The sequence below is a fragment of the Callorhinus ursinus genome, unplaced genomic scaffold (genome assembly GCF_003265705.2).
Source record: "Callorhinus ursinus isolate GAN/ISIS: 27379988/994484 unplaced genomic scaffold, GSC_fseal_2.0 scaffold116, whole genome shotgun sequence".
NCBI classification, from domain to species: Eukaryota; Metazoa; Chordata; class Mammalia; order Carnivora; family Otariidae; genus Callorhinus; species Callorhinus ursinus.
Genome location: NW_027397178.1, coordinates 264,314 through 276,337, shown reverse-complemented (window position 1 = coordinate 276,337; position 12,024 = coordinate 264,314). Strand labels below are relative to the sequence as shown.

The following is a 12,024-nucleotide window of genomic DNA, read 5'->3' as shown; positions in this document are numbered from 1 at the left end:
TTAAAAAAAAAAAAAAACTCAGCTTAGATAAATGACACAGTTTTAATTTTCAAGGGCAGAGGGAGGAAGTAGAGATGACACATACCAGGATCAGCTATACATCCTGGCTGCCATCCCTGCTACTTTATCCTGTTCCACCCAAGGCATCAAATGTTGGGGAAGAGGCTGTCCCGCATGGGTGTGTGCATGTGTGTGTTTTAATTCCCATGTGATTCTGATGCCTACACCCCCAGCGACAACCACAGAGTGAGGGCAGTGACCGATGAGCAGCTGAGAATTCAGGCTGCCCTGAGCACAATCTGCACGTGGCAGTTTGCAGAGAAAGAGATTAAAAAAAAAAAACAAAAAAAAAAACGGGGCTTCTGAAGCTCCAAAATATGAAGTCTCCAAAACTCAAGCAGTCACAAACTCTACAGCAAGACGTTTTTCAACAGATAGAACTTGACTTGAAATTTTTAAAGATGTAAGAGGACATAAAAAAAGACAGAACAGAAAAGAGCCTTGTAGAGTTAAAAATAAATTAACAACAACAACAAAAAGAGACAAACAGAAGACTGAAATAACTTAGGCCTCCCGATTTAATTTTTTTTTTCTCTTTATCAGTATGGGCAAATTACCTAAAATGTCCATGTCCTAACTACGGGTTCCTGCGGAGATTCCAATATGCCAGTCCTCCCTTGATTGGATGACTTAGCCAGTATGATACAGGTGAAATCAGAGAGAAGGTACCACTTTCATCCTGTTCATCAAGGCTTGTGCATCACCTACCCACATCGGGAATAATGATCTCCCTATGATGCCAGTGCCACTCAAAGCGGGCACCACTGGTCCGCTTGGGCGTGGTCAACGGCAAACCTCACAAATCCAATCACTTTCAGTGAGGCAACCACCAGGCAAGAGAATAACTGTATCATGCCATGGAAATTAAGTCAGGGTCCAACATGTAGAGGTGTGAACGGGGAAGAGAGGAAGGGAATATGTGGTCAAAGTTACTCTACCAATGAGATCCTCCCAGACAGAAGCTTTGTTCCCCCGCAGGCTCAGCTCCCGCTCCCAGGTCTCTGGCTGAGGAAGCTTCATCCGCTTCCCAGCTCTGCTAGAATCCCATGGCCCAGGGAGGCGACTTCGAGAAAACATTTGTAGGTTGGAGGGGTACCTGGGACAGAAGAGGAAAAGCTTATCATTTCAAAGCCAGCTGAAAATAACTCAGAAAAGGAAAGGTCGGTCAAAGCCAGTGTTTGCCCCTAATGTTGCTGGGGTCAGAACTACAGGCGCCAGGGCCGTGGAGGCTGAAAAGCCATGGGGTCACCCCGGTGGAAGGGGTGTACGGGGTGTGTCTTCTCACCTGTAGCCCAGCAGGGCTTGGACGTGCTGAGCAGGCTCCCGGATGTGCAGTCGCCGTACTAGCTTCTTGAGAGTGAAACTTGGCTGCTTCTTTTTCTCTGGCACTGCCTTGTAGGTCTCCTCAAACTGTGGAAATATCCCCCAAGTCCCACAGTGGTCATTTAATCTACGACCATAGTCACTTGCTTCAGAAATCAGAACCGCAGACCTCCTATACCTATGAAGTAATTTATTCCCCCAAAAAAGATGTGGGCAGAGTAGGAATAGGGGGCAAAAGTCTCCAGCAACAAGCGCTCCTGCAGCGAGCATACCATAGTAGCTCTTTGGGGTCACTGTGTTTCATGTTCACAAGATTGAACTATTCATAGTTAACATGGGGTAATTGGCTTATGAAAAACAAGATGCGGATGGAATGAACAGAGAACACCTTGTTCTTAGAGGGAGGGAAAGGAAAAGCAGCTTTTATTTAAATCACTGAGACTTGGAGGAGGAGGTAAATGGAAGTATCAACACAATACAAGCTGTGAGGAGTGAAAAAACTGAAAGAAGTTGGCTTTCTATGGTATCTTCTATGGTAGAATCTTCTATGGTAGAAGAGCTAAGTTTGGGATATATTATTAGGATGAAGAGAAAAGATCAGTTGACCAACTGAGAATGTGTTCTCTTGTAATACCACCATATTATTTTCCTAATAATCTATTTCAATAATAATGATGTTGGTGATAGCTAACACTTATGAAGTGCCAGGTGTTGTTAGAAATACCTTAAATTTGGGTGCCTGGGTGGCTCAGTTGGTTAAGCGACTGCCTTCGGCTCAGGTCATGATCCTGGAGTCCCGGGATCGAGTCCCACATCGGGCTCCCTGCTCAGCAGGGAGGCTGCTCCTCCTGACCCCCCCCCCTCTCATGTGCTCTCTCTCTCTCATTCTCGCTCTCTCAAATAAATAAATAAAATCTTTAAAAAAAAAAAAAAAGAAATACCTTAAATTCAGGGTGCCTGGGTGGCTCAGGTCATGATCCCAGGGTCCTGGGATCAAGTGCCGCATCGGGCTTCCTGCTCAGCAGGAGTCTGCTTCTCCCTCTCCCTCTGCTCCCAACTCGTGCTCTCTCTCTCTGTCTCTCTCTCTAACAAAAATAAAATCTTAAAAAAAAATACTTTAAATTCAATAACTGATTTAATCCTCGCAAAAACCCAACGAAGTACCCAATGAGGTGCTGCTATTATCCCCATTTTATATCTGAGGAAACTGAGGTAAGACAGGGTAAGTCATTTGGCTAAGGTTGCATAGCCAGCAAGTGGTGCTGGTGGAGGGATTCAAACCCAGGTCTAAATCCTGATTCTATGTTCTTAACCACAAAGTGCAGTGCCTTATTTGTCATTAATGCAAAAGGTTTGGTTCGGTTTTAAAACCTCCTATGGAAGGTAGATATTTCATTATTTATTTATTTATTTGAGAGACAGAGTGTGTGTATGTGCGGGGGTGGGCAGGAAGCAGAGGGAGGAGAGAGAACCTCAAGAAGACTCCCTGCTGGGGCGCCTGGGTGGCTCAGTCGTTAAGCGTCTGTCTTCGGCTCAGGTCATGATCCCAGGATCCTGGGATCGAACCCCACATCGGGCTCTCTGCTCGACAGGAAGCCTGCTTCTCCCTCTCCCACTCCCCCTGCTTGTGTTCCCTCTCTCGCTGTCTCTCTGTCAAATAAATAAATAAAATATTTTTAAAAAAAAAAAGAAAGAAGACTCCCTGTTATGTGAGGAGCCCAACACGCAGGGCTCGATCCCATGACCCCAAGATCATGACCTGAGCCAAAATCAAGAGTCAGATGCTTAACCAACTGAGCCACCCATGTGCTCCTATTTCATACATTTTTAACTCACTTATCCAGCTGGACATGCCGTCTGTCAGTAAATACCAAGGGGAGCAAAATGGGAAATAAAAGGAGCCTTTCCCAGTGCTCTCAAACCTGACCCTACAATCACAACTGAGAACTCCCCAGGTAGGAAATTGGCATGTGCGTACCACACCATTAGTATTTTTTTTTAAGATTTTATTTATTTGACAGAGAGAGAGACAGCCAGAGAGGGAACACAAGCAGGGGAGTGGCAGAGGGAGAAGCAGGCTTCCCACAGAGCAGGGAGCCCGATGCGGGGCTCCATCCCAGGACCCTGGGATCATGACCTGAGCCAAAGGCAGCCGCTTAACCGACTGAGCCACCCAGGCACCCCAACCATTAGTATTTCTAAACCAAATGGAACTCCATGTCTAAATATCAGCTCAGAAAAGGTTTTACATGCACCTATGGAACCCCAGAACAAGGCACTCACCTTCTTCTGTTCATCTTTAAGAGGCCTAAGGTACCTTGGCAAATATTTTTGTGTCTCAGAAAATGGGCGCCCTGTCTTCTGTAGGGACAGGAGAAGCAATTTCAAAATGGGAAAAGCAACTCATCCTTGGAGAGAGCCACTCCAATTTTTCCAAAAGCCCATCTCTACCAAAAAGGAAGCCAGCCAAGAAAGAGGCAGGCCCTGCCCTCGCTGCTTCCTGAGCTCTACTCGGCTCCTCTGCCTTTCTCTGACTCCCTTATTTCTGGTGGAAGGAACATGTAAGATGCTTAGTGTGCGATCCCCCAGGGTCAGCATGTTCCTTTGACCGCCCCCCCCGACCCCGCCTTTCCATAGAGAAGGGGCCTGGCCTATGAATGACCAGGTTGAGCAGGGACTGACTGGAGGGCGGGGAGGCGGGCGGGGGCGTCTCTTGGCCCGGTGCTTCCAAGGGTTGTACTTAGCCAGCTGGTACTCATCAAACTGGGCAAATTTGTCAGTCATAGCAGCACGCAGGCAGGCAGGCAGGGGCACCAGTTTGTCCTCCTCTCCTCCAGCTAGGTTCTACCAGAGAGGGAGGAAAGACCATCAGGAGTGAGACACAAACCAACCCTCTAAAACAAGGTCAGACTACTTCACGAGGTTAAATGAGAGCAGAGAAGAAGGAGGTGGTTTCCAGCCCCAGCTCTAAAGTGATCATTTCCATGATCCTGGGCCAGTTGGCAGACTTCGATTCTCATCTCCTACATCGTAAACACGAGGTCCAGAATAAGACCACTTTTTCTCCAACAGTGGTGCAGCTCTTCTCAGTTGTCTTCTCCCTACTGGGCAACCCAACCCGATCCGGGGAGAAGCTGTCCTGTCTGGGAAGCAAAGCTGAAGACAGCGGAGGGGAAGCGAAACCAGATGAGAATTTTCCACAGGGATGCAATGAGCAAAGGAGAGGCAACCAGTGAGAGCCAAAGCTCAGGGAACGGAGTGCCATACCTGGTAGAACTGGGCTACCTGGATCCAATCAGAAGGCAGCTGGACAACGGCACAGAAATAGCGTCGCAGGTGGGGGCGGCAGACCGGCAAGAAGGCAGCAATGGCCAACACTTTGTTGGCCACAGTCCGGATGTTCAGCTGCTGCCTGGCGTACAGAGATGCCTAGGGCACAGGGTGGGGAGAGTTGGCATCTCAGCCACTTGTTCCATAGCATCATGTCCTAAACTAACTTGCTCGCCTAATCCGCCTGCATAAAACCTTCCCTGACCCCTTCACATTGTCTATAAAATAGAAAGCGCAAGCCTCCTGGCTTGGCATGCTACATCCCCCATAACCTAGCCCTTATCCAACTTTGCATCATGGCTTCTTCTGAGTCTACGGATTACCTCCCAAGTCAACCAGGTACATTGTAGGCTTCCCACCATCAAGGTCTATTGAAAATTACCCAGGGTCCAAACTGCTGATTAAACCTGCCATCTTCCAAAGCTTCATAGAGAACACTCCCCCACCATTTCTCTGCTTCTGAAACATTCACCACCTACTACTCCATAGGCATTTATGTGATACTTGGGAGTGTTCTGCTTCCCTAACAATATCATAAGCTCCTTAAAAGCCAGATCCAAGTTTCATTATATCTGTTGAAATGACCCTCAAGGCCTAGCTTTGTGTACTTAGCCTGTGTACTTACTAAACAAATGAGCCCTACTATATTCTTTCCCAATCTCATCTTTCCCTGCTCCTCAGAGAACCCCAGGGACCAGCCCTCAGACTCACCCAGAGATGCTACTCCCTTCCCACCAAGCTGGCCACCATCCACCTCCCACAGCATGGCCACAGTTGCTACCTCCCAGCTTCCCATTCCCATCCATCCCCTCCTTCACATCACAGTACCTTAAGGATGAACTCAGGCTCCAAGGGGGCAAGTTCACTACAGACTTCAAAGAGAATACCCGAGGTCAGGTCAGCTGCATCTTCCGTGTTTACCTTTGATGTCAGAGTGGAGCACAGCAAGCTTATGAGAACCATCTGAGAATCAGAAAAGAGAGGGGAGAAAGGATGAAAGAGGTAATGAGGACCAACTCAAGGCACCCACTCAGGCCGATTAACGAAATCAAGAGCAGAGAGAAATGACCCCACATTCAGAAAGATGTTTGCCCAACTGCAAGGTTAGAAAAGGTGATTAGGGAGTGAGAAATAAGAGCTGGGTGATCCCCCCACCTTCCCCTTCCATCTGTGGAGGGGATCTGGTTCAGCCTTCAGTCACCACCCCTCCACACCACCTCACACCCTTCTCTCCACCATCATCAACCTCTCCCCAACTCTGGAACTTTTACCTTCTTGTCCTTAAGGGCCTGGTCAGTGGGCCCAGGATGAGATTCAGAGTCCCCGGCGGTGAGCTTCAGGACAGGCTCCTCTACCTTTTCCTCCTCTCCCAAGCTTAGATTATAAAAAGGCATTTGAACCTCTACCCATTCCTTCTCTTCCGGCATTTTCTCTTCTGAAGAGGAACAATGACCCTGAGGACAGTGGCAGTTATTAATCACATAGACAGATCTGAAGGCAGACCCCAGGCACAGGAAGTCTACATCTATCTTCCAGCACCGAAACTCCTCCTCCCTCCCCCTTCACACGCCAGCATCCACCTCTCCGGGCTGACAGAGTGACACCTCACCGTCACACACACCCAACTCAACCTTCTGAGCCTTTGCTCAGACGCTTTGGGATCTTCCCCTGCTGTCATCTCCTTACTGATGCCACAGCCTAGGAGCCTGGGGCCCCTCACAACACACCTCTGATACTATTAAGATATTCTGGATTCAGAAGAAAAAGGGCCAAGTCCCAGATCAATCCCCCAGCAACCGTGAGCTGCTTAACTTCTGAGTCTCAGCTTCATCACTTCCTACTACCTACTTAATAGTGTCATTAGAAGACTAAACGGATAATATATATATGGCTCTTTGCAAATTGCAAAGCCCTAAACAAATGTAAGATGGCACTAGTAATCCTGACAATGACCCTCTGAGACAGATTTTCATTGACCACATTTTAAAGGGGAAGAAATCAAAGCTTCAAAAGGTTAAGTCTTGGCCAAGGTTGTACGGCTTATAGTTGGCCGAGACAGTATAGTTTTGCCTCAGTCTGAATCCCAAGTCCATACAGAAGGAATGTGTGTTTGTCTACTGATTCTGCCCTGTGTGCTAAGTGTGTTTGTACAGATGTGTACAAGTAGACATGCGTTTACACGTGTACATACAGGGAAGTGGGCACGGTATAGCAGATGCATCTCCTGCTTGACATAAGATCTTAAAAGCGCTTGATTGGCTGCTACTGCAACATCATGCTGCCCCTGCTCCTGAGCAGAGGCTTTCTAAGGACAGGGCCTGTTTTGGCTCTATTGTCCAGAATATCTGAACCTGATATGCAATAAAAGTAATGATGCTGAAGAAGACAGCCCAAGAGTCAAGGGCACCTCAGGAAGAAGCTCTGAGGACAGAAGTTATACAGACACAGAGCAGCACAGAGGGGAAACTGTGGCACCAAAGGCTCGGGACTAGAGTATCCAACAGACATGGGTGGAGTCAGGATGAGTGCCGGGAGCTATTACCAAAGCTGTTTCAGGAGCTCTCTCTGTGGCAGAGACGGATTTCAAGGCCCTGGGGCAGCTGGAACAGCCTAGCCCCTCAGAGAGGCCCTGGGCCCTCCAGTTTGGAGGCTCAGAGAGTGGGCAGTTGCTGATGTTCAGGCTACGCAGATCAGCTTGCACCAGGTGAGCTCTCTGGAGACAGTGAAGCAAGGGGTTGGTGGACACAGTACTTTTTAGAACAGAGAGTGTGGCCAGGCACCGGTTTTCTAAGGAGAGGATGTCTGGGTGGGCAGACACATGCCCATGTGGTTTCTCCATGGTCTTCAGGTCAGGAAGTGTGGCCAGGCACCGGTTTTCTAAGGAGAGGATGTCTGGGTGGGCAGACACATGCCCATGTGGTTTCTCCACGGTCTTCAGGTCAGGAAGTGTGGCCAGGCACCGGTTCTCTAAGGAGAGAATGTCCAGGTGGGCAGACGCATGCCCATGGAGTTTCTCCATAGCTGGACCCCAACCAGTATATGCCTAGAAGGAGAGAAAGACAGGTCATGAGCTCCTGGCTGCACTGGGAGTATGTCTTTCCCATAGTCCTCCTGGTAATGCCAGTAACCAGCAGACAGGAAACAACCAATACTTCTTTTTCCAGGAGTGGGTTCATTCTAAGGATGTATAAAGAAAATATTATACAGAGAGAATGCAGGGAGCATTCTAAGTGAGAGGAGTAGGGAAAAGGTAAGGCAGAAGCTGAAGAGCAGAGAAGTTTAAAAAAAAAAAAAAAGTGCTGGAGACGAAAAGGACATGTCTCCTCAGGAAGGGGTAAAGGAGCCTCCTAGGGCTGTTAACGTGATTCCTACTAAGTATAGGGGTCACACTTGTAATCTGAACTCTAGATTCTTAGCTCTAGAGAAACAAATATTTTGATCAAGATGTCTATATTCACCAACCTCCACTTCCTTGCCTCCTACTCACTGTTCAACCAACTAAATGGGATTCTGTCCTCCCTACTCTTCCAAGGCTGTCCTCTTGGTTAACCAACGGCATTCTTGTTACTATGAGAACAGGCGCATCTTGGCCCTTATCTAACCTCATTTCTCAAGCAGAATATGACACTGTTGCTCACTCTTTCATTGAAACTCTCTTTTCTCTTTGGCTGCCTTGGTGCCACTGTCTTGGTTTCCCTCATATCTCTGACCCCCTCTTCATGAAGGCTCTTTCCCACTATCGCTTGAATGCTGAAGCTCCTTTGAATTCTATTCTAATCCTGTATACTTTCCCAGGATAGGCGCCAAATAACATCTCTGTGCTGGCAACTCACAAATTTATTCTTGGACCTAGATCTCATCTGAGCTTCATCTTCATTTACCCATTTGCCTACTGGACATCTCCACTTGGAAGACCCAAAGATACCCAAAACTCCAGACCCCAAATGTATCCTTTCTCCTACTCTTCCTCAACTCTATTCCCTCTCCTTCCCCCACTCTGCTTACAGGGATATGGAGTGAAATAGACTTGAGTTTGAATCCTGATGGGACCCAGAATTTACTCGGGCTGGTGACTTAAACTCTCTGTGCCTCAGTTTCCTCATCTACAAAATTGAGATAAATGCCTACCTCATAGAGTTGTTATAGGAATAAATAAAAATGTATGAAGCATTTAGAACAGTGCCTGGTAATTAGTAAGTGTTCAATAAATGGAAGCTATTGTTATTTGTTATTATCATCCAGTAAACTACCAAATCCTATTGATTCTACTCCCTCGATGTCTCTCAAATCTATCCAGTTCTCTCCATTCTGCCGGCCACCGCCTTTGTTGAAACCCTCCTATCCATGCGGCACACGGTATGAAGACCTGTCTAAAGCAGCTCCTCAGTATATACCCCAGCCACCATTTACTACATCACCTTGTTTATTTTACCATGATAAAAAAATTATTTTGTTTGCTTACTTGCCTACTTGTTTCCTGTTTCTCCTTACCAAAATAAAACTCCCTGAGGGTCAGGGAGCTCCTCTGTCTGGTTCACCTCCGCGTGGCCAGCATCACACCCACAACCTGACTTTTGATCCTCTCCCAGCCTCATCTCTGACTGCTACTCCCATCAAACTGCAGTCATACACACTCTTTTAAGTTTATGAATTGCCAAGGTATCTCTTGACTTAGGATCTTCACACAGGCAGATGCCTAAAACACTCTTCCTGGGCACCTGGGTGGCTCAGTCGTTAAGCATCTGCCTTCGGCTCAGGTCATGGTCCCAGGGTCCTGGGATCGAGCCCCGCATCAGGCTCCCTGCTTAGAGGGAAGCCTGCTTCTTCCTCTCCCACTCCCCCTGCTTGTGTTCCGTCTCTTGCTCTTGCTGTCTCTCTTTCAAATAAATAAATATTATTAAAAAATTAAATAAAATAAAAAAATAAAACACTCTTCCTTCTACCAAGAGCACTTCGTTCCCCAGCCCCCCCTTTAGCAGTCCAAATTCTACTTTCCTGCCACTCTGCAGGCCTCAGTTTAGTAGTCAGTTCCTCTAAGGAGCCTTTGCTGACAGGCAGCCCTAGTCTAATATACGTCACTCTCTCTATGTTCTCACCAACAGCAAACCTCCTCTATCACAGAACACATTTCTTACATTGTAATTGTCTGTTTGTCTTTCCCCCACCGGACTATAAGTTCCTGAGGACAGAGACCCTTTTCACTTTGTTCACCATTTTCTCTATAATGCCTCGTCAGTGGGATTTAGAGGCTTTTGAGAATCTGGTGAAAGCTGTATAACTTTTTCACAGAAAAACATGAGTATATACCATTTTGCACACAATTTTCAGGGAATCCATTCATGGATCTCCTAGAATCCCCATTAACTGCAAATTAAGAACCTCTGCCTGAGAAAATGCTTAAATTTATATCATTAGGAATGTATTTACTTATTTGGACAAGTGCTTATCTCCTATTTATGTTTAAGTACTTTAGGAATAAGTACATTGTTAAGTCAATCACTTAGATCTTAATATACAAGAGTTGAGGGTCAGGAATGCAGAACACTTCCAAGAAGACTTGAATAGATTGACAATCCAAAACTAGAAAAGACAATGATATCTCACCAGACACTAGTGCATCAGTGTGAACAAATTACAACAAGAATGATGGCCTCTCTTCCTATACACTTCCCTCGGGTCTTTACACTATATAAGCCCCTAGGGAAAGGAGTGGGAAATCTCAGAACTGACTCAAGATATATCAAAGCAAAATAAAACAAAAAGTCTTAGGATAGGGATGTCTGAGTGGCTCAGTCAGTTGGGCATCTGCCTTTGGCTCAGGTCATGATCCCTGGGTCCTGGGATCCAGTCCCTCCATCAGTCTCCTTGCTCAGCTGGGAGTCTGCTTCTCCCTCTGCCTGCTGGTCCCCCTGCTTGTTTTCTCTCTTTCTCTGACAAATAAATAAAATCTTTAAAAAAAATAAATTTTTAAAAAGTCTTACAATAAAAACTAAGTTAACAGAAAAATACAGTTAAATATTTTTTTGCACCCTGGAGTTTGTGAAGGGAGATTCAGCTGGACTACAAACGAAAAGCAAAAATCCCATCTCCAGTTCCATTCTCCAGAGATAATCACTGCTAACAGTTCTGAAGGAACAGTTTCAGACACTTCTCTATACATATACAATTACAAGTTTATCCCCCCCCCCCGTTTTCTTTGCATTCCACAAAGAGGACCACACTTTAGACACTATTCTGCACTTAGTATATCTTGGAGACCTTGCCGGGTAAACACATTTACACCCGCTTTTAAGCTGGCTGATACTCTCTCCTGCTTCAGCACACCCCGTTATTAGAAGCAGTGCGCACACCACCTACTACTCCTCGGTAGTGGCAGCCACTCTCCCTTCCAAGAAGCACACAGAGCAGAGGAGTGACTCATTCTCACTGGGTCTCCTTCCGTGTCCTTGCATCCCCCGCCCCTCCCTCTCCCTCACGGTCTCCGCCGGCTCCCCCACTTTTCCTTTCACACCCACACCCCGTCCCGAGCAGCCGGGAGGACGCGGCGGGCAGAGGCTCCCTGCCGGCGCTAGGCCCTCCCGACTCTCCCGAGCGTCCGAAGTGGCCGCGCTAGGCCCTTCCCGCCGGCTCCCCGCTGCCGAGCCCAGCGCCCCGGACCCAGGGCCCACGCGGGCTTCTACCTGCACCCGGACCGTCCCCGGAACCCACGGGGCTGAAGACGCTGGCTGTCGGTTCTCGGTAGCAGGCAGCCGGGGCCGGGGTCTCAGCTCCGCCAGTGGGAAGAGTGGAAGCCCGAGGAGGAGCGGGCGGAGACGCGGCCCGGGCGCGGCGCGGCGGCCACGGTGCTGGCAGCGAGCACCGGGCCGCGGGGAACTGAACTGCCGGCCGCGATCAGAACCCGTAGAGGACGCTGCAGCCTCTCCGGGACCTGAGTTTAGTCCCCGCCCCACTCCAGTCCCTCCTCCCCACCCCGCACCCCCGCCTCCTTTCTCCTGTTGCATCTTCAAACTCCGTTTCTTGGGAAGGACTTTGGCATGTTCTCTACCTATCTGGGATCCTTTTCTCTTGGTGTCAAAGATAGTTGGACTTTTAACTCCTCCTAAAGTTACTTGGTGAAAGTGGAAATAAAAGGTGAGAGAAAGTCTAATGGTCTGTAACCAGGTGAAAGGCAGTGGCCTGTAAGCAGGTGTAGATATGGAATAATGAAGGCAGAGGGAACTGAGAGTGTGCCAATGTCCACCTGGGAGAGAGCCGTGGATTACAAGGAATCTATATGGAGCCATCCTGAAAGGCTAAGCAGAATTTTTCCCA

The 12,024-nt window shown here is 47.8% G+C and overlaps 1 protein-coding gene across 3 annotated transcripts in view; it reads right to left on the bottom strand.

The window, feature by feature from the left end:
* Positions 1-11,645, bottom strand: part of TEP1 (telomerase associated protein 1) — a 38,200-nt gene extending 26,555 nt beyond the window's left edge. For 2 of the 3 annotated variants that reach the window (XR_012377169.1, XM_073889732.1), the window contains exons 1-9: positions 11,394-11,645; positions 7,256-7,756; positions 5,985-6,167; positions 5,542-5,676; positions 4,651-4,812; positions 4,066-4,227; positions 3,667-3,744; positions 1,346-1,470; positions 999-1,156 (exon numbers count right to left, since the gene is read on the bottom strand). Coding sequence is in view for 2 of the 3 variants with exons in the window: in XM_073889732.1 (XP_073745833.1) it covers positions 999-1,156; positions 1,346-1,470; positions 3,667-3,744; positions 4,066-4,227; positions 4,651-4,812; positions 5,542-5,676; positions 5,985-6,167; positions 7,256-7,732 (1,480 nt within the window). In the remaining variant the exon portion in view is untranslated. Of the gene's footprint in view, positions 1-998; positions 1,157-1,345; positions 1,471-2,324; positions 2,740-3,666; positions 3,745-4,065; positions 4,228-4,650; positions 4,813-5,541; positions 5,677-5,984; positions 6,168-7,255; positions 7,757-11,393 lie in introns of those variants that run through there. The other variant, XM_073889733.1, reaches the window with a different exon arrangement.
* Between the last annotated feature and the right edge of the window lie 379 nt (positions 11,646-12,024).